This window comes from Hippocampus guttulatus, chromosome 14, assembly GCF_054856545.1.
Source record: "Hippocampus guttulatus isolate MCC_2025c chromosome 14, RoL_Hgut_1.0, whole genome shotgun sequence".
NCBI classification, from domain to species: domain Eukaryota; kingdom Metazoa; phylum Chordata; class Actinopteri; order Syngnathiformes; family Syngnathidae; genus Hippocampus; species Hippocampus guttulatus.
The window spans coordinates 3,509,538-3,531,617 of record NC_141274.1 but is presented as its reverse complement, the minus strand read 5'-3'; the positions used below and the strand labels follow the sequence as shown (position 1 = coordinate 3,531,617).

The following is a 22,080-nucleotide window of genomic DNA, read 5'->3' as shown; positions in this document are numbered from 1 at the left end:
ATGTCGAGCAACAATATCGGTAAATGGTGGATCTCATATATGTGTGTGTGTGTGTGTGTGTGTATATGTATGTATGTATGTATGTGTAAATATATATATATATATATATATATATATATATTAGTGCCCTGCAACTAGTTCAGGGTGTCCACCGCCTACTGCCCGAAGACAGCTGGGATAGGCTCTAGCACCCCCCGTCACCCTTGTGAGGATAAAGCAGATCGGAAAATGAATGAATGAAAGAAAAAAATATATATATATATATATTTTTCATATATATATATATATATATATATATATATATATATATATATATATATATATATGAGGTACCGGGTTCGATTCCAGCTCCGGCCTCCCTGTGTGGAGTTTGCATGTTCTCCCCGGGCCTGCGTGGGTTTTCTCCGGGTGCTCCGGTTTCCTCCCACATTCCAAAAACATGCATGTCAGGCTGATTGGACGCTCTAAATTGTCCCTAGGTGTGAGTGTGGGCGTGGATGGTTGTTTGTCTCTGTGTGCCCTGCGATTGGCTGGCAACTGATTCAGGGTGTCCCCCGCCTACTGCCCGGAGATGGCTGGGATAGGCTCCAGCACCCCCCGCGACCCTAGTGAGGATCAAGCGGTTCGGAAAATGGATGGATGGATATATATATATATATATATATATATATATATATATATATATATACACACACACACACACACGTCTATGTTGCCTATATTAAATCTTCAGTTTGTCCTCATCACATTGTTTGTGTCTGCAATCCCAAAGAAACTTGTACTGTAATTTAAAAAAAAAAAGACTTGTACAGATGCAATTTCTATAGAGCCCCAGAATTGACATTAAAAAAACTATTTCGTTCACATGCTGTAACTATTATGTACGCATGAGGAACTACTTTGTAGGCATTAACTACTACTGTGCACATGGACAACTCCATGGTGTGCACAAAATAGTTAGAAAGTGCACACAAAGTAGTTGTTTGTGCGCGTAAAGTAGTTAGAGCGTGCACACGTTGTAGCCGGGGCTCCTTGCAGGTCACTTGAACAAGAAAATTGAACTTACCTTCTTTCAAAGTTGAAAAGTCGAAGGAAAGCTACATAATGGACAGGGGCAGCGTGATCAACTTTTATTTTAGGCTCGGGATGAGTTCCAAGGACATCATGAAAAGCTTGCCATTGCAAGGAATCATTATCACCAAGAGACATTTCAATCGTCTGTTGAGCGCCAGCTTGCTTTACCGGCGGAGGTACGACTTGGACGCCGGGATCAATTTTATTGTTCAGCAACTGCAACGCTCTGAGAGGGATCATGGTTACCGGTGGATGTGTACGAAATGAAAACTTTTTGTCATAATATCACTACATAATGTTGGTATAAAATAAAAATGTCAGATGCAATCACTTGTGGGTTTTTAAAGGCACTGATTAGGTCAGCGAGAAGCGAGTCTGTTAAGGTGAGCTCGATTTGTTTACCCTCTTGTCCAATAAGGGATCGGCGCTACTTGATGTGCTCGCTGTAACTATTTTGTGTGCATGCTGTAACTATTTTGTGTGTACAAAGTAACAGTTCGTGCACACAAAGTAGTATTTAGCGTGCACGAAATAATAATTAGTAATTAAAAAATCAAACAAGTAATTTGTGCACACAAGTTAGTAGTTTATGCACACAAAGTAGGGTTTTTTTTCAAATGTTTTTCTTGTTATGATATTAGTAATACTATCTATGTATCTATCAATCTAGAAGTAGCTAGCTAGCTAACCAGCTAGCTAGCTACTTGTTTATTCACAGAGTGAAAATGAATAACTGTATTTTCCTGCAGTTTCAGGTTGTGTCTTTCCATGTTTTTGTGGAGTGTATGTGTTTTTCTTGTTGTTGTTCAGTCTTCTGTGTCCTGTTCTGTGACAAAACCAGAAGTGCCACAGTTCAAATAAGGCAGACTGGATACAACAGACAGGAAGTAACAACACTCTACCTTCCTGCTTCAACCATGCGAGTGCAGCAGTTTCACTTCCGTCACTTCCCCTTTCTGTTAAATCGTCACTCTTAAAAGACAAAAAAAAAAAACCCTCTTATATGACGATCATGCTCATTTGATGTCCTGTACATGAACTTCACATCAGGTGGTTTGATTGTTGAAACGCTCCCGGCTTAGCCTGTGACATTCGAGACGATCATGTTTCCATTAGAATAAATTGCTTTGAGACAAATGTGTGTTTAAGGCAGAAGCACAGACTTGCCTTTGTTTGTCCTTTCCCCGGTTTCATTTTATGGGTGAACAACTCCAAAAAGAACTGTATTGGTGAAATAGTTGCGAAATTAAAAGTGCAAATGGGAATATTATATCAGAATGATAAAATAGAGCATCCCTAATCTTTTGCACCCAGCTGGCGGGAGCACCTTCGGGGCAGTGCTCTGCGTATTGATTTTGTTGCTTCTCTCATCTGGTATGTTGACAGCAGGCAAATACATACAGCTAAACTAAATGACTGCTCTTCAATTTGGTTTTAGTGATTCAGCTGTCCATTGTTTACCTGAAGGGAAAGAATACCGCACTTTCACTTTATTGGATCATTGGGCTGTAGCTGCATACATTAGCAGCACACAGTGTGTCTCTTATAATCAATGTGTTGGCTTTAATGTGACTTTGAGAGAAATTTTGATTGGGCATGAAGTCACACAGGTGTCTGACTTTCACTTTGCCGTGTCTCTACAAATGTTTGTGCTCTGGGGCTTTATATTCCCAACATTCCTCTCGAGAACGCAAGGTGATAAATGGAAACTCGGTTGGCTCTACCCTGCAACTTAGTGAATTTGAAATCAATCTCTTGCCAAGACGACATTCACACCTCATTTCCCCCTGCAGGTATCTGGAGATAAAAAGAAGGAATGAGTCAGTAATACAGTAACACTATATAGTAAGAGTGTTCTCCCTTTAAAAGCTAAAATATTTTTTTAAGAAACTGGGTGGGGGGGGGGGGGGGGGGTTGACTTTTTTTCATACGAAATAAAGCCACTCATCCCCTAACCAAAAATGGAAATACAGCATTAATAGCACTATACCAATTTGCCACAGTAACTTACACACCATAGATGATCAAATTGTGAATTTGCCAAGATGACGATGATCGCTTAGTTAGCAACATGAACGGGGCAAAATATTGTCAGGTATATTTTATAAGGGATAAATATGTTATTTCTCTCTCCTCAACGGTGCCTCATTTTGGTCATTAGAGTCCAAAAGTAGAATTTGGGGGCTAATGAAACACTTTAAAGAAAACACCTGCACAGGGATAACTGACTTTAAAATACAATTTGCCATTGTGTTAACAGGATGTTGAACCCGAGGGGGGTTTCTCTAACATGAGAGCCGTCAGCAGTCAGGGGTGACAGGAAGTCTCACCACAGGTGCATATGGGAAATGAAATGCAAACGTGGTTTACAGAACAACATTTTTCGCCGAGCTATTTATGACCCGCCGCCTCACACAACAGATGCAGACGGGACAGCATGGAAACGCTTGTTTTCTTATTTCCTCAATTTAACTTCATGGCCCAGAAGGAGGAAGCATATTTCAAAAGGCTTGATCCACAACACGGGCAAGAACCAACCATGAAGGCCGATGGCAACAGGTTCGTGTGCGACTCTAAAACGATTCTAGAAATGCAGTGGCTATTGTCAGAATGTCTTTCTGGTTCAGCAATCATCTCTTCAAAAAGAGACGCCTTATTTTGTGCATATTATCATCATAACCGACCTGTTCAAATGCTTGAATGTGATCGGAAGTCTTGCCAGCTGTCAATATAGCCGCGGAGAGGGGGTGTAGCGTGTCTCATAAAGCTGCGGCATGAATCCCTTTTTGCAAGTTAAGCGATGTGCACATATGACTCGTTTCTGAAAGCTTTGTTGTCCCACACGGAAATGTAATTTATTGCGCAGTCATGTAAAACGCGTGGAAACATGTAAGCGAGGAGTCTTTCTGATTTTGGTCTTTGGCGAAATACATACAGTACTTATTTTTTTGTTTGTTTGTTTGTTTGTTTGTTTTTTGCATGCAGACAGCAAGACAAGGAGAAGACGAGCCGACCAAGTCTCACCAGGTCAGGCTCCCATGACAATGTCAGTCACCAGACCAAGACGACATCCAGCAAGTGAGGCTAATTCCAATGACTTCGCGTGACGCTAATATTTAGACAAGCATTGATCATATTTGACCTCAGTTGTCACCTGCAAAAAGACACATGACGCTAAAACTTTGCTGCTGAGTCACTTCATCGACAGCTTCCTCATCTTTTCTCAGCATCTCAGCAGAGACGGCTCTGCAATGGAGCGACTCATTTGAAGAATTGATGAAGAATGCAGGTCAGAGTTGCGCCCCCGATGCAAAGTTTGACTTATTCAACAATAAGAACTTTATTAGTTGTGATGCATGCTTTAATGTTTGCAACTTCCTCATAACAAAATTCCCCCTTTGCACAACGTGGTTCTCAGAAAATAGGGTCCAGGAGTGTGACATGAGAGTCCAAAAATGAACTTGTTCAAAAGCAGGTCAAAATAATAGATGCTTTAAATCAAACCTTCCTGCAGTGTGCTATGAATAAATAAAGAGAGTTCACTTTGCCTTCTGTTCGCAAGGGATTGTTGAATATTGTGGTACTCCATCGATTCATATTGAACACCGAGCACTTCACACTCGAGGAAAAAAAATAGACTTTTAAATTCATTATTTTTACACTTGAACAGCTTCACTACTTTCATACCAAGATATCCATTTGAAAAAAAAATACGTTAACCAATCATACGTAGAAAATTACCTCTGAATGGTTGGTGAACAATGGCTCTCAGGTGACCTGTCGATACCTTTGAGGGACACCACACTTTTATTAACTGTTCGCTTCGCTAAATATGAAATGTCTGCAGCTGAACTGTGCACCTTTTTAAATCCTGCTGACCTATGTGCAAGAATACACGTGAATGCCGTGAGTGTCAACCAATATATTGATCTATTGCACGCGCGTTGCCCAAAAAACTGGACACCATGCTTGACTTTTAACTTACCGGTACTCTGTTGTCATAGAATAAACAAAAATAATTGTCTTTTTTGAAATGTGAACAGTGAACCAATTCAGCTTCCGGTTTAACTTACTAAAGTTGTTCCATTCGAAGTGTGAAGTATTTTGGAGTAGTAAATCTTCGGAGGTACCTCATGGACAAAGAAGAAGATGAAGGGGAAAAAAATGACGATACGCGTGTTAGCACGCGTATCGTCATTTTTTTTTTCTGAAGTTGTATTGTCACATAATGGGCGGCGTGGGACTTGATTTAACAGCATTGTGCTGCATTGACATTCTGCGGGTTTATTGGTAACATCCCTTTTTTTTTTTTAAACGGATGATTTTTAATGGTTTAAAGTGCTCCTAATTACACAGCCGTTGTTGGCATGTCAATAAAAGGAAGTGGTCGAGACGAATATTTTTCACCCCTCAAAGTGCATTTACACACAAACAACAGCTCAGATCTCAATACGGTTGATTATTGTATCTCCACAGTATGTTTGCGGAGACATCTAGCGATTCATTGTAAAGGGAAAAAAAATATTCTGAACATTTTGCTGGACCTAACTTTCTGAGAACCACTGCTGGGTTATGTAATTGTTTGTGTACAATAAAGCGGTGGTCCCCAGCCTCCGGACCACGGACCGGTGCCGGACGCACAGAAAGAGTAACGAACTTACATTACTTCCGTTTTATTTATTTCGGAATCTGAAAGATGGTTTATTTTGAAAAAATACCGGATTCTCTGTTACATCCGTCTACAGTATGTCACTCTTTACGCAGGTCAAGGCGCGCTTCTCGGTCACATGATAGGTTACCGCTAAAATGAAACGCAAAAGCTAGCAAAATGAGTTAAAACACAAACGTTTTTGGGTGGGGGGAAAGGCCCAACCAGGAGACAGAAGAGAAGCCTCCAACTTTCAAGAAAAGAAGGCTATATTTAAGAGACAATATCCGGGATCCTACTTAAAATACGGATTTATGTCAACGGGAGATTCCCACGCACCAAGCCCACTCTTCATAATATGCGGTGATGGCGAGTCGAATTTTTCATGCACTTTGTATTGGCGAGGTATCTTATTTTGAAGGCACGTTTAAACGTTACCATAGCAACCAGAGAGCGTCGCGGTCACATAGGACGTTCCTCGTGCCATGACTCGTGTTTATTATGATGTTACGAAAATACCACAGTTTTCATGCAGGTCATATCATATTATTTAATTCTATTTATCCGTCACAACTTTAAGGAAAATATTGTCTGACATTAAACCGGTCCGTGGGACAAAAAAGGTTGTGGACCGCTGCATTAAAGCACATATTACTAGCCCTTTCAATGAAGAAGTGATGGAAAGTCAATTCCTCATTCACACATCCTTTTCCTCAATGACCCAGCCCATGCAGACAGATATCAGATATCAGATATCGTCTTACTTTTCAAGTTTCTCGAGTAACGAGCTGTGTGTCCGTGTCTGTGTCTCCACATCAGATGGGGTGGAAACTTTCTCTCAGTTCCTCCGTACAGAGTTCAGCGAGGAAAACATAGAGTTCTGGCTGGCGTGTGAAGAATTCAAGACCTATGACTCTGAGAAAAAACTGCTGTCCAAGGCCAAACATATTTATACAGTTTTTATTGAGTCGGATGCGCCTAAAGAGGTATTTCATGTTAATTTGCTGATGGAAAAGAATGTTTTTCTGTTGGCCTGTCACCGAGTGCTGTTGGAGGCTCAGAATATTCATGACATGGTGATAAAAGTATGGGGGGGATGAATTCCCAATCATTATTGGGTCAAGAAGTCGACCTCTCTGAACGCAGCAGAAGCACAGTTTGGGCAGGCATCTCAACAAAGTACAACAAACTGCAAAAAGTAGCCAGTGAGAGAAAACTGCAGTTTATAAGATTTTTTTTTTTTCTTTCGCAGCGCGTATGACGATTTGACCGCGTCTGACCGGTGAGAGCAGGCAGTTGCTTTTTGGCTGTGACTCTTCTCTGCAAATGTGAAGAGAGCAGCACCCACACACTTTCTGAGGAGGATGATTGTCAGTCGAAATATTTTGTAGCTTCTGCATGCGCCTGCATCAATGCTTTGTTGGAGATGAATGCGCATGCGTTACTTCCTATGGCTGCGCGAGGAGGCTTTTTCAGATACATAACAGACACGATTACTGGTGAGGTGACAAGAAAACGGTTTATTATAAATCCCGATTTATTGTATCTCTCCTCAGTTCTGTTTTGGGGGTTTTTCTCCACATTTTTATTTTAAAAGCAATTTAGTCGAGATGAGACAAAAGTGCCGACTGACTGTGCTGAAAGGTGGTGAAAACGTAGAGAGAGAAATATTTACGCTCATGCTATTGAGCATTCTACATTGAATTTTGCTTTTGTATTTCAACCGTCATTCATTTTGGCAGGGGACAATCACTCAATTCAATAAAAACGAAACCAAAGACTCTTTTCAGAATGGACATTTTCTCAACACGGGTTTCAGAATAATATTCCCTTTTTTTTCTGCAAAGCGCTCAAGGTGAACTTTTTCAGTGTAAAATTATTGTCAGGAATATATTTTTAAAAAAGTGTAAAAAGTGAAAAGTTTTCAAGGGTATCCAAATTGCCTCGCTGGTGCTTGGGGATAGTGGGGATAATGCATGCCCGTTCCACTAAGTACTTGTGCTTCTTTTTTGGTCACCTATATGCTACCGAAAAATAGCAAGTACACATACTATACGACGAGTCGAGAACTTGCGCCAGTAAGCAGGCATAGCTATGAATCTGTCGATACGACTGAGTTTTTATGCCTACGGCAATGTTAAGCTAATGTCCATGTGTTCTATTACATTTGATGGGACAGTTGCCCCTGCCAACATGGCCGCCACTGTACATTATATCTGCGTCCGCAGCGGGCCAACCTGGTAGCATTTTCTAGCTGTTGATTCCTCTCTTCTTGCAAATGTCACATTCAAAATGGCGCCGCGTGAGTGGCTGCCTTTCCAGCAGCTCCTATATTTTGTTGTTCTACTTCTTCCTTTCATAACTTTGCTGCTGTGAATCTGGAATTTCTCCATTGCGAGACTAATAAAGGTTTTCTTATCTTATCTTATCTTATAACCAAACCCATTAGACGGGTGATTTAGCTGACAGTATAGGAAATGTATAATCACAGTTTGTGAGTTGAGCCTCCAACATTTAACACCCCAACTGTAACACTTGAAAAATACATTTGACACAATGCAGTATTCAAATGTAATATGCCATTTCCAGTTACACGTGTCCGTTTTTATGTTACTCAGGTCAATATTGACTACAGCACCAAGATAGCCATCCAGACCAATTTATCACACCCCACAAGGAGCTGTTTCGAAGCGGCCCAGGTGAAAGTCTACAGCCTGATGAAAAAAGACTCCTATCCCCGATTCTTGCACTCCGACCTTTATTTACGTCTGACCAGGAGGAGAGGGCCAGGAGTCACAATGTTCCGCAGAAGGTCACGCTCCTGTATTTTCAACGAGCGAGGCGGTGGTACCGCCGAGCCTTCGCCCTGGTAGCAATAACATTTCAGACATATCCGCTCACTCGTAAAAGCGATTATGACATTGGCGATAACCAGTGACGCGCTGTAGAATTTTAATTGCATAATTTGTGTTTGAGATTGTAATCATCCAACGTGTCTGCAAAATGAATAATTTCCCTCTACGATCACAGTGGATTATTTGACCAATATTGGAGCCTGGCATTAAGCCGTTGAGCCACACAAATAGGGGATATTTGGAGGAATATGCCATTTTAATTAGGGGTGAATGTATAGCTCTATCCCTCATCTGTTGAGCAAATAATGCAAGCTCTAAATCCTCACCAAAAACATGGCTTGATGATAGTTCATCTCATAAATCAAGGCAGAACAAGTTGATTTTTGGAAGCCGACTGATGTGCAGAACCTTGACGTGAAGCAAACACTTGGAGGAATTTTGGGGCCAAAGATGCCAAACAGTGTAATGAAGCATTTTTGTAGCAATAGGGCCGAGTTCCTTCCACTGCACTTGTTATTGAGATCTGCAATATGTACGCTCACCAGACATGTGATTTGATAGACTTCACGCGATAGAGAAGAGCTTAAAACTATCATGGTTCTGTTTGTGGCCAACAGGTGGCACTGTAGGGCTACACCTGCAACTGCACACCTGTTGGTCATTGTGTCATGAGTTTGTTTGTTTAAATGGACTCCCGGCACGACCACTCGTGTCGGGTCATTGTTGCTGTTGCTGTGTGCACGTGTCATGTTTTGTTCTCTGTCTTGGGTTTTTTGCGACTTTGATTTTGCTGGACTTTATTTGAATGAGTTTTTGAGTTAGTTTCTCCAGTGTATTCCTGTTTGCATTTTTGTTAAATACATTTTAGTCACTCCACCCTGCTCTTCCCTGCCTCCCTGCTTTTGGAGTCCTACTCCTTCACCTCGCAAAACGTGACAAAAACGTTTCATAAAGAAAAGCCAGAGAATATTCAAAATACCGTATTTTCCATACTATAAGGGCCCACCTAAAAGCATTCCATTTTCTCAAAAGTCGACAGTGCGCCTTATAATCCGATGTGCCTCCTATATGGATCAATATTCTGGTTTCTTGGATGTAGTATTTTAAATGTTCTGTAAAGGGCTTTGTTATAGCTGAAGCGGTTGTGAAAGCTCTATATCAACCAAGCTGTATTGTATTGTAATCCCTTTAGCGTAGCTCCATCCAGTGGATGAATAGATGAATAACGCAACCACAGCCAATATTGCAGCTTCTATGCACCTTAAATGCGGTGCGCCCTATATATGAAAACCGTTTTAAAATAGGCCATTCATTGAAGGTGTGCCTTATACTCCGAAGCGCCTTATAGTGCGGAAAATACGGTACCTTCAAATTAAGAATTGGGGGGGAATCAGTTCCAGCGAATGCATGTGAGAACCACATTGAAAATGTGTGCAATGAACTAACATTGACATTTTAGAAAATTGAATCAAACTCGCTTTTAAAATCTAAAACTAAGGAATCCTGACCGGAAAAAGCTCCACTCTGAGCTGAGTTTTTCATAATGAATGACTTGAATATGTAAAGACTTTCTTTAAAAATCAAACATAGCGTGTGAAATATCTATAAATTGGAATTATCAAAATTTGTATGACCCTCACCAAAAGGTATTTAATTATTTATTTAGTTACGAATAGCTCAAACTGTTTATTGTACATATACAGCACAATGGTAATATATATATAAATTAATTAGCATTTTAAAATCTCCTTGCATATGATGGCTGAAATAAGATTTCTTCTTCAAACGTCATTTTCTTAAAGGCTCCCCAGTTCATCCAGCCTTGTTAGATTAGCCCCCTCTGCTGGTTATGTTTGCTCACTGCACTACATGGCACCACTGCAAGTGGACTGTAACAGAGCAAATAAATCCTTCATTTGAATGTTGCGCTTTTCGGACGTTTTTTTTTTTTTTCAACAATATAGAGTTCGCAATAACTGTGGTTCTCAGTTTAAGGAGTGGCTGAAGGAAGAAAACAAAGTGGTGACAATTTCCACAATAAAAATTGTGAAACTGTGCGGAACACAGACATACGGTTGTGTCATATGACTATTTGTCCCTCCACCATATTCTATCGCTATTAGTGCCGACTGTATGTCCAATTAATTTTTGCTGTGCCATTTCATCCATATTATGTACGCATTTGTTGCCAATTGCAAAGTGCGTTGACAATACGTTGCCATTTATGTCGCCGCGCTTGTCGAAGATTGCGCCATAAAGACTGCTGCGCCACAGGGCCATTTGTTCTCCGTTCCTTTATTTTTTAAAAGCCATTTGAGAGTGGCGAGTATGGCTGCATTGCACCCGCGATGTCTGGATGTGACGGAATGTGTCCATCCGTGCTGTTCTCCACCTCCCCTGTTCCGCTGAATTCAGACATGCTGCATTGCTAGTGATTTGTCTGCCACCGGCAACGGCACCTTATGCAACTTTAATACATTTCACATGAGTTACAAGCTCATTTGACCGTATCCTAACAAAAATGATTCATTATTTTCTCCCTCCCCCCCCGTTGTCCAACCACCTCCAAACTAATTTGAAGTGAAAAGTCTGCGTAGATGGTGACATGAGGGCCCCGAAACTTCTTAATGAGAGACTTAGCACACTAAATGTAGCCTACTGTTTGTTTGTTTGAAATGACATAAATGCCATTATCAGTCGCAAAATAGGGATGCCGGCTATATTGCAATACTAATTTGCGTTTTGATTCAATAAAGAGGGGCGGCCCGGTAGTCCAGTGGTTAGCACGTCGGCTTCACAGTGCAGAGGTACCGGGTTCAATTCCAGCTCCGGCCTCCCTGTGTGGAGTTTGCATGTTCTCCCCGGGCCTGCGTGGGTTTTCTCCGGGTGCTCCGGTTTCCTCCCACATTCCAAAAACATGCATGGCAGGCTGATTGGACGCTCTAAATTGTCCCTAGGTGTGAGTGTGGGCGTGAATGGTTGTTCGTCTCTGTGTGCCCTGCGATTGGCTGGCAACTGATTCAGGGTGTCCCCGCCTACTGCCCGAAGACGGCTGGGATAGGCTCCAGCACCCCCCGCGACCCTAGTGAGGATCAAGCGGTTCGGAAAATGGATGGATGGATGGATTCAATAAAGATCTGCTGTTTCTCTTTGGACTCATTCCACATAAACATTTATTACAACGCTTTGCCTCGCCGTAGCGGAACGTAAGACACTCTCAATTAAATACCGTTTTAATGAGGCGTGTCTGTGATCTTAATTGCTTGAATGACCAAATTTAAACGAGACGTATGAAAGCATCATGCATGCATATTATAGCTGGCAAAGTTGTGACGGAATGGAGCTCCCTTTTTTCACATCACTGAAAAATTAATAGACCTTATCAACTGGCACCATGAGCGGGGAGTAATTGATGTCAGTGTATAGGCATGCACAAGCTATGCTTTTTTTCCTCAGAAACAAATAACGGATTCTTTCTAAACTGTCAGTAAGCCAATGAGATTCTCCCTCCTGCCTCGCGAAGATGCTTACAGGGAGAATATACAAGTCAGTACAACATGTCTGTACTCAGAACATATTCACACACATACCGGTACACACCTACACACCTACACACACACACACACACACACTGCAGCTCATTAAGCAGAGAAGCTGCGGTATCAAGGATCCTCCAGTGCCCATCGCAACTCCAGTTGCTAGAAAAGACCTGAATGGGATACTTCACAATTCCTATTAATTATGCATCAATTGCAATGTTACGCGTATTCCTATACTGCGCTTAAGTGTTTTGTTTTTTGTTTGGGGGGTTTTCGCTGATAGTCTGAGAACATGGGGAGGAAAATAATAAATGATACTGAAGCAAAAGGTAGGGGCTCTGCTGCTGTGCCAAATTCATCAGTGCTAAAGATTAGTTGCCTGCTGAGACTTTCCTGGCAGATTTCCCTTTCCTTCTCGTTTTTTGTTTGTTTGTTTGTTTTTATAAGATTGGTGACTCAGTGTGCACTCCAACCCTACGAAATCATCGACAAGTTGCGCAGAGAGAAAACAAAACATTATCAGGTGAAGAATGTGATCAAGTGTGAATACCGATACAATACATTCATTCACTCACTCATGTGTCAAATATCCGGAATGCTCCAGACAAAATTGCATTTCATAAAAGTAGGCCCAGACAGTGGATTTGACAACAAATATTTATTTGCAAAGAACAACGAAGGACACTGGTAACAAAAAAAAAAACAAGAAAAGGGGGGGGGGATAACAAAAACACTTGGAAACGGCAAGGAATGAGAAAAACGTAAATCGCTTGTCAAACTCAAAGGATAAGGAAATCCAATGCGCGAAAATACAAAATGAAATATAACAAGAACTACTGACATGCAACGACACTAAAACGTATTAAACATAAGAAAAAACATGTGAAAAACATGGCGAGAATCTATGAGGCAAAATGTCGAGCACATCTAGAAAATTAAGCAGTTTTAATGTTTTTGTTGGGGTTTTAAATTTTTTTTTTCAAACCCCAACAACAAGTACAGGCGGATATCTGGAGAATGTTTGGCGAACATTTGCGACTTTGAACGAACCATGATGAAAATGCGACATCCGCTACCTTCGCAAACACTCGCAAACGGTGAGTGAGATATGGGCTCAAGCGGCGGAGGTCGGCCAATGTTTGCGCAAGATAGAGTTGCAAACACATTCACCGATAAACTTTAATAGTTGCAACAACAACAACAACAAAAAACAATAAAATTCTTGTCATGTTCTAAATTTCTTTTACAACAAGAAGAAAAATGGTTTCAACTTTCTGCAACTGCTTTCAATCTTTTAGGAACCCCGACAACGACAACAAAACAACATTCGCTACATGAGCAGATACTGCTTCTTGCTACCATGTGTGGAAAACGAGAAGGAAATCCAGCAGAAGCAATGGGAAGAAGGTAATGAGCCATGGCCACCACCTGCAAAACCATACTGTAAGAGGTTTTGTTTTTTTTTCTTCCTGGGTGTTGTCTTGGTCCTAATTATCTCTCGTTTCCTCCCGTTGTCTCTCCCATATGCACAAAAGAAAGTCCTCAGATTCACACCATTAATGCTCACAAATTGGACAGGTTGATATGTTTATTCTTCGGAACAGCGCAGTTGGGTCTTCTACTTGCTCATCTGATTGCCCCCTTAATGGCTGCACCAGACAGAACGTTTGTCCAAATACTTGATACCTTTTAAGATAGTCATTGTCACGCTCAATCTTAGATGAAATATCACTTCAATTCAGTCTCCTCTCTTTTGTGTGCCAGCCCTTTGGCAAATTCACATTTTTGGAACCAATTGCTCACCATCTCGGAGCTGTCAGCTGCTACGTGATCCACATTTTTGAGAGGTAGTGCTGACTCACAGCCTGGGACATCGTGGTGTGCAACTTAACCCAAACAAATACATCTGTACTGGAAAGATATATTTCAGTGTCTACAGCCCATGACGTCTATCGACACTACACAATGTCTGACTTATTATCTGGCCCATGGCTCATACCTTGTGAAGGCCTTTACATTGACAATAACCTGCCTTCCAAACAAAGTGGATGTCTTCATAACGCACACAAAATTTCAAATGAACTCATCCTGCCGGAAACAAAACTTTTAGTCATGATGGCCACAGCTCAGGGACTTAATGCCATCAATGAACATATGTCAGGATATTGCAGCAACTATAAGCTCCAGGCCAAACAACACTTGTGTCAGAAAAGCTCAATAACGTTGGACCGATAGAGGTGTGCAGAGGTTCGTGTGTATAAATATTAACTACAAGCACGTTATGCTTCACCTGCAGTATGTGCTTAAGTGGTGCTCGTTGGACTGTATATGGCAATTCTCTCTAAGGTTTTACTCGTCAGCCCTCGACCGCCCAGCATGGCTTCCTATAGTTTCTGCAGAAAGATGACCTGACTCCAAGTTGGCTGTGTACTAATTGCTTTCTTGAAATAAGTCATCAGATGCATGCCAATTGACTTGCTGTCAAAGGGTTCAAAATCCTAGCAGTCAACGCTGACCCTTAATGGAGTTAGAATACAAGGTGGACCATACGTGAGAGGGGAAAAAAACGAACAAACGTGAGAGGGGGGGGGGGGGGGGGACAAAACAAAACAAAAATGGATACGGCAAGCAGTAAGAGAGAAAACTGGCAGGAATCCTGTAGAGAACTAGACTGCCCTCCTGCGCGGGATTAGGGAATTGCATCCTGTGATGAAGTCCCTGATTTTACGGCGAGAGCAACAATTCTTTCTATATGTATGAGAGCAAAAAAATACTTGTTTTTAATCAAGCATTTAACGAATAGTTGTGTTTCTTCCTTAAAGCTCCGCATACTTTTATTACATTCATCCTCCCCCGAAACTAGACACAATATATGGCCATCTTGTTTGCAGGCTTTGCCTTTTTTGAAAATCAAATTCCTCAAACTGGGGGAGCGTACGGCCATGCAAATAAGGGCAGCCGTGGGATTTGGACACCACCTGTTGTGATTTACATTCTTGGTCAGTGGTCAGGAAGGAGAGCGCGGTTCAAAAAGGCTGGTTTGAGAGATTGACTGTGACGCCAGACGAGAGCAGCAGAATAGTGAGCGACGTCATGATGATGTCACGAGAAATGAAGTCGCGCTCAGTTGCCGTGCAAAGACACGTCAGATATACAGCATCTGATCTCTTTGATCCGTTCTAAATCAAAAGGATATGAAAGGAGTATGTAAATTCTCATGGGAAGATGATGCCAAATGTGTACTCCGAACAGCAAAAGTAAAACAGTATCAGATTAAATGTCGGACATGTTTGATTATTTTGCAATTTTGAATAACTTTCTTGGTCAAGCTCCTGCCATCGGGAGCTTTCGGGAGAGCCCATTGAGCACTAGCACGCACGGGTCAAGAGGTGATGCGATGCAAAATCACTGTCAAGCCTTTGTCTGGATCGGAGGAGCGGCAGACAAGGAGGGATAACCCCCTCCTCGCAAAAAAAAAACAAAAAAAACAAACGCTTTGCATACACATTTTCATACCTTCCATTGCTGTTGGTCAACCCAATTTGGATTTGTTCAGTCACCTATCTGCCTCATTTCCAAGCAATCACAATCAGATCATCAGTCTGGCAGAGTTTTGTCTTTTATATCCCCCTTGCTTTTTTGGATGAAGAGATGGCCATCAAGTGAGTTTCTGTACATTTCATTTTTGGGGGGGGGCATTGAACATTTCCAGCCATTTACAGCAGCCATGTGGAAAATGACAAGACGGATTTCGCTTTCTGTAAGTGTTATTTTGCACCGCATATTCATTTTGAAAAGAAGGCTCAAGCCGAGTGTTTGCAGGTTCTTTTCCGGTGAATAAATGTCAGATAACCGTGTTTGTGACGAATCTCCGCGCTCTTTTCAAGGGGAGGTTGTGCTGTTTTCTCAAGGACCCGTTGGAGGACGTCGACGCTTGGAGCGAGTCGGTGGACAATGTCCTCACTTGTAAAAGTGGGTGTCTCTCTCGCTTCTGATGAAGACGTTCTTCCTCTCATCCAGGTTTTTGCTTTGCAGATGGGCAGTTAGCTTTCCGGGAGTTCTTGCAGTCGGAGCACAGCGAGGAGAACCTCCTGTTTTGGCTTGCATGTGAGGAGTATAAAAAAATTAAGAATGTCCCAGAGATGATCTCCTCTGCCAACAGGATCTACTCTGAGTTTGTTCAAACAGAAGCACCCAAACAGGTACATGATGATGATGATGATGATAACAATGAGCATGATTTAGTTAGTAAGTGCAGCTTCCTCGTACCCCCCCCCCCTCCCGAAAAAAAACATGTTAGGCTTATTGAGGACTCTAACATGTTTGTTTTGTCAATTGAAGTCAATTTTACATTTATATTGCACTGGCTTGTGACTATTGTCAGCTGGGATAGGCTCAAGTTCACCCTAATGCGAACAAGCACTGTCAAAAAAAGGACGAATGGAAAATATGGATTACAGTGCATGGTAACTATAAATAAAATGCCCATCCATCTATTGATTTTTTTAATCCACTTATCCTCATAATGGTCGCAGGCGTGCAGGAGCCTGTCTTCTGGCAATACACCCTGAACTGGTTGCCAGCCAATTGCAGGGCACACGTAGACGAACAACCATTCACGTTCAGACTCACAAACCGGAGTACCCAGAAAAAACCCACACAGGCACGGGGAGAACATGCAAACTCCACGCAGGGAGGCCGGAATCCAACCCTGCACCTCTGCAATGTGAGGCAGATTTTCTAACCAGTCGATCACCGTGCCGTCGAGTAAATAAAATGAAACTTTTTTTTTTTTTTAATTTGCCCGACATTGTCACAAACAGGAAAGCAGTGACAGTCACTGCTTGTGGCTAGGCCCAAAAAAGGAAGATTGATTGATTGTGATATTCTCAAACATGCAGTGCATTAAGAAATAAGAACATCCATCCATCTTCTTTCTAATTCGATTATTTGTAAATTATTTTCTCAGCCGCCCTTTGTACCGGTCTAGCACCACTTTAGCCTCAGGGGGGGGAAAAAAAATCCTGGAGTTGTCCATGTTGCTCAGTATAAAGTATGAAGGTCCTGTGTCAAAAGCCATAAGGAAGACAAATGTGATGATGATTCTACGGGCCCATGACTGACAGGGGCAAAACAAACACCAAATCACAATTTCCCTATTTGAGTCAAAACTGTCATAATTTGTTGTCGTCAGAGAGGAATGTGCGAATGGCATTTCCCGTCTCCTTATGTCTGTGTGTATCTACGTGGAGAGTGCACGGCATGCGTGAAAGCCATAGACGTGCTATATTCGAGCAGTCGCAGAGCTGTTGGCCGGCTAACGCCGTCCTTGCGAAAAGGGAGTTTGCAAATTTGCAAATTTACAAGGAGCTAGCTTAGCACGACGCTTAGATGAGGCTTGTAGAACACAACGTGGATGGTTTTAAAACGGGACCAATGAGAAAAAACATCCAGTCCGCCCTTGGCCAGGGTAAGTTATTTTAAACTAAAAAGGAAAACCTTTCCATATGCTACGGCAATGCGCCGGTCAAGGCTGCACTTTGATATATTTGAATGATATACTGAAAGTTAATGTGGCTTTGTAGGCATACAATGAAGGTAAAGCACTACATACTCTTGAGTGCACTCCATTTACCATTTTGACCCAAGTGGATGTTTCATATGTTGGATTATGACATGTTTTTGGGCTGGTGTAGAATGAGTAACCGATTCCAGTTGATTGAGTCATTCGGTCGCTAATATCAATAGGAATGGCGAACGGAGATTTTGGGTGCACCACTATGTCATAAATAAATGATCAGTCGCCTGACGTCCGCAAGACTATTGAAGCGGTGGCCTCCACCGTGCTAGCACTTCCTGGACAAGCCACTGTTGCCCCTACAGATCCAGCGGAACCATGTCGTTCTTTTCCTGACTGTTTATGCTGCACGGTCATGCGAGATGTCTTCCCCTTTACCAGAAGCATGCAGTGCAAGTTGAAAGAACCATTGCTTTAAAATGCCTTTGTCCAATATGGTTTGATTTCAGATCAACATAGATTGTGTTACCCGGGAAAAAATTACAAATAACATCTCTCAGCCGACGTTGACTTCGTTCGACTCGGCTCAGAAGCTCATCTACTCTCTGATGGCCAGAGATTGCTACCCACGCTTCCTCAAGTCTGACATCTATCAAGGACTCCTGAGGAAAACCGACTTAAGGTGACTCTTTTAAAGCCGGCAGACCCGCAGACACGCAAAATCGCTCTCACCTTGTTCCGTAGTATACAGACATCCAGTGTGATTTCACTGGATGTCTGTATTCTGCCCTGCAACGCAGTTCCACGTGTTCTCAACCTGTGTGATTCAGTAGACGCTCGCAGCCCGAGGCAATTTTCAGCTTGTATTATACTATCTCTTTATAAAGGTAATATAATTTATTTTTAAGTATTTGAAGAGATTGTGAGCTGAGATTTCTTTACTCTGCCCACTCCACTATCACAAGGACTCCCCTGAAGTATTATCGACATATAATTCAATTCAATACAAAAATAAAATGTGCTCCAACACATTTTGGACTTTTGAAACCAGGTACAAACTTTTGATGTGTTACGAATTAAAAGTGGAACTCATGAAATGAAAAGAATGATATTTCATTCGGGCAAAACATTAGATGACCCCAGTTCGACCCTGCTTTACCTCATTCCCTGCCAGCCATTTCCAGGAATCCGAACCACTAGAGTGCCATCCAGTTTAGAGCATTCCGGCAGATTTTTCAAGACCCACCCAATATTGTGCTCTATGATTATTTATACACCGAATCTCCCCGATGACTGACTCTTTACTTTCAATGGAAAAACAATTAAATTGCTAACTCGTCAGAATGCAATCAAAACATGAAGTGCCAATAACGAATGTTGTTGGTTTTTTTGTACCTAAATGATTGTGGGTGGTGGATTGATGCTTCCCCTCTAAATTTCAAGCGCTTCTAGTGCGGCAGTGAGGCAGACACGCCAGTAGAGGCTAGTAGTGCGAGATTTTAGATTTAAAATTAGTTCTGTTTGCCAACTGGAAAGCGTCGACCTTCTGTGGTACGGCAGCATTCAACAACGGCTTCTGAAACATATATGCATAGAATTCACAACCAACGCGTTGTGTTATTTTGGCAAAAGTACATGTTTGTCAAAAATGGGGAGCACGATCATTATTTTGAAAACCTGACGAGGATGACCAGGTGTTTCCGGGGAACAGCCGCTCACGGCGGAAGTGCCTTTCTGATGAGTTCGCAAATTAATTGTTTTTCCGTTGAAAGTAAAGAGTCAGTCATTGGGTAGATTCGGTGTATGAATAATCATAGAACACAATATTGGGTGGGTCTTGAGAAATCTGTCAAAATGCTCTAAACTGGATGGCATTCTATTGGTTCGGATGACTGAAAATGGCTGACAGTGAATGAGGTAAAAGCAGGGTTGAACTGAGGTCATCTAATGTTTTACCCTCATGAACGAGGTCACCAAAATATTTTTGATACATTGCAAGCTCGACACCACTATTAACCGCAACCACAATAATAAAAATTCATTTAAGCCCCGATTGTCATTGAAAGTTGAGAAGCCACAATCTTCGTAAAGGATGTGATTTGGACCGTATTAGATTTGTTGGCCACATGAATAAGACCCAGGTGTGTATTCCAGTTCCCGCAGAGGACTGAGGTCTGCAAATGAACACCTGCACGGCAACCGAGTTCTTTACGTTACATAACAAGGAGGAATATGACCCACTTCCTTATCAACAGTGTGTTTAGCTTAAATCATCACCAAAGGGAACTTTACTTTTACAGACAGTTCTGTTTGGTTTCTTCTTTTTGATCATGTGCAGGTCCTGTTTTTTTATAGTTCCCGTTGCTAATGCAAATGAAAGCAATATTGCATTTCAACGATTGTACGGCTCAGACCCTTGCGATGAAGAAGTGCGACAATATTTTTGTGAACAAATGCAATAAACAAGTATAAACTCAAAGAATATATCATGTCTGAAAGATTCCAATCTCTTTGTCTTTGGTCTGAGACTGAAAGATGCCACCTTGCATGTTTTTTTTTCGTAGTCGTTACACCTTTTGTTGTGTTACTACTTTGCAATTCTCCAGAATTTGCTGACAGTGTGATAGACGCTTCCTAACACTTTTCAGACATTTAGCAGATGATCTACTTCCTCTAGTAACGAATTCTCTGTTAGAATTAAATTCTGTATAGCAGTTCACCACTTTTTTTTAAACAAAAAATGATCATCCACACTGATGAGAATAGTGTACAGACAGCGTAAAACCAAAGCTTGATGTTGAGGAGGAAGTGAGTGTCACAAGAAAAATGATACGGCCGAGTGACAACGACATTTTTAATGTAGGAAGTGGAATTTAAAAAAAAAAAGTCTTACATAAGTTTGTATCAGAACAACTGATCAACGCGTGCATTCCAGCCCGTACTGACGTCTGTGCTCTGTCAACAATCTAATAAACACTCACCACAGCGCAAACCACTGATGGATGACTTTATTGTGTATTTGTTCAGAAGATGAGCTTTCTTGCTTTCGGTTAGGATGCAAGGCATCAAATACAGTATAATTATTTTATTTTGATACTTTATTGTGGCATTTGCCCGCATCGCTTTTCTTTTTCGTGACACAAAGCAGATTTTGAAGTCAACCGTTTGCTTATTTTCTGAAATGTGCACACAAAGGCGAGATTGTACCATTAAAGAAGAAAAACACCCACATTTTCCAACAATTTTCTTTCTCCTTTTTATGAGGAGGTTTGTCATTCGTGGGCCCAAGAACAACCCTGTCATGGGGCCCTTCATTTTTGTGCTTCCATCCATTTTCCGACCCACTTTTCCTCACAAGGGTCGCGGGGGGTGCTGGAGCCTACCCCGGTTGCCAGCCAATCACAGGGCCCACACAGACGAACAACCATCCGCGCTCACAATCACACCTCGGGATTATTTTGATTGTTCATCAGCCTGCCATGCATGTTTTTTGGAATGTGGGAGGAAACCGGAGTACCTGGAGAAAACCCACACAGGCACGGGGGAGAACATGCAAACTCCACACAGGCAGGTAGGAGCTGGAATCGAACCTCTGCACATGCGCTAACCGCTTGGCCGCCTATTTTTATGCTGCCCCAACTTTAAATATTAATGTTTGCGTAATCAACTGTAAAGCTTGAATGGAAGAAAATTCTCCTATTTCTTCAGATAGACAAAGTGGAGAGCCCAAACGTGGGTTTTAGAGTTGCCGATATTTCTACTCAAGTAAGAATGATGTTATTTTAGAAAGATGAGTCAGGTAAACGTAAAAAGTAGTCCATGAGGGAGAGTAAATACATTCTCAGTGGAGAAACTACATGTACTGAATAACTGGTCAGTTATTTAAATCACAACATGAGCATGAACGACAAATTGCCCAAGATTGGCACTTGAAGTAAAACTATAATGAAATAATTGATGTAAATTTTGCTACCCCACCACCATCACCGCTGCCACGAATGTCTTAAATCAGCTTTCTTTGTTTACAGAGATGGCATGAAATAACTTTTTGTTTTGTTTTGTTTTGTTGTAGTTTGTAAGGCAAACGCGGTTTGAATGTTAGGACAGTGGTGTGCTGCCTCTTCTGCAAACAACCGATTCCAATCTTCTTTTCCTGCCCTTGACTTACATACATGTATGGAATCCAACTGAATACAAATATTTCTCTCCTATACACAGAAATTACTTTTACTTGAGATTTTAAATAGACAGGATCTAACCTTCCGGGGTTTGGAATTGCATTTATTTTGTCAAAGCTACTTGGTTGAAAAGAACATCATCCCTAGGGAAGCACTTGACCTGACCTCCACCAAGGCCAAACAATCTAAACACAAAGTTCAGGATGATACTTTTCTATTCCAGCCTTTTAGGTTTATCTCCACCCGGTGGATCTGGTAGTAGGCAGAG

The 22,080-nt window shown here is 41.6% G+C and overlaps 2 protein-coding genes across 2 annotated transcripts; both read left to right on the top strand.

Moving 5' to 3' along the window:
- Positions 1-3,425: 3,425 nt before the first annotated feature.
- On the top strand, positions 3,426-9,453 carry rgs18 (regulator of G protein signaling 18). Its single transcript, XM_086129361.1, has 5 exons — positions 3,426-3,633; positions 4,060-4,152; positions 4,302-4,363; positions 6,542-6,708; positions 8,341-9,453. Exons 1-5 carry the CDS (start codon positions 3,512-3,514, stop codon positions 8,593-8,595), a joined length of 699 nt encoding a protein of 232 aa, XP_085985487.1. The 5' UTR covers positions 3,426-3,511; the 3' UTR covers positions 8,596-9,453.
- A 1,917-nt stretch (positions 9,454-11,370) lies between these two features.
- On the top strand, positions 11,371-20,118 carry LOC147194482 (regulator of G protein signaling 21-like). The gene is made up of 6 exons (XM_086129362.1): positions 11,371-12,639; positions 13,415-13,523; positions 16,004-16,088; positions 16,152-16,318; positions 18,144-18,316; positions 19,789-20,118. Exons 4-6 carry the CDS (start codon positions 16,259-16,261, stop codon positions 19,853-19,855), a joined length of 300 nt encoding a protein of 99 aa, XP_085985488.1. The 5' UTR covers positions 11,371-12,639; positions 13,415-13,523; positions 16,004-16,088; positions 16,152-16,258; the 3' UTR covers positions 19,856-20,118.
- The last annotated feature ends 1,962 nt before the right edge of the window (positions 20,119-22,080 follow it).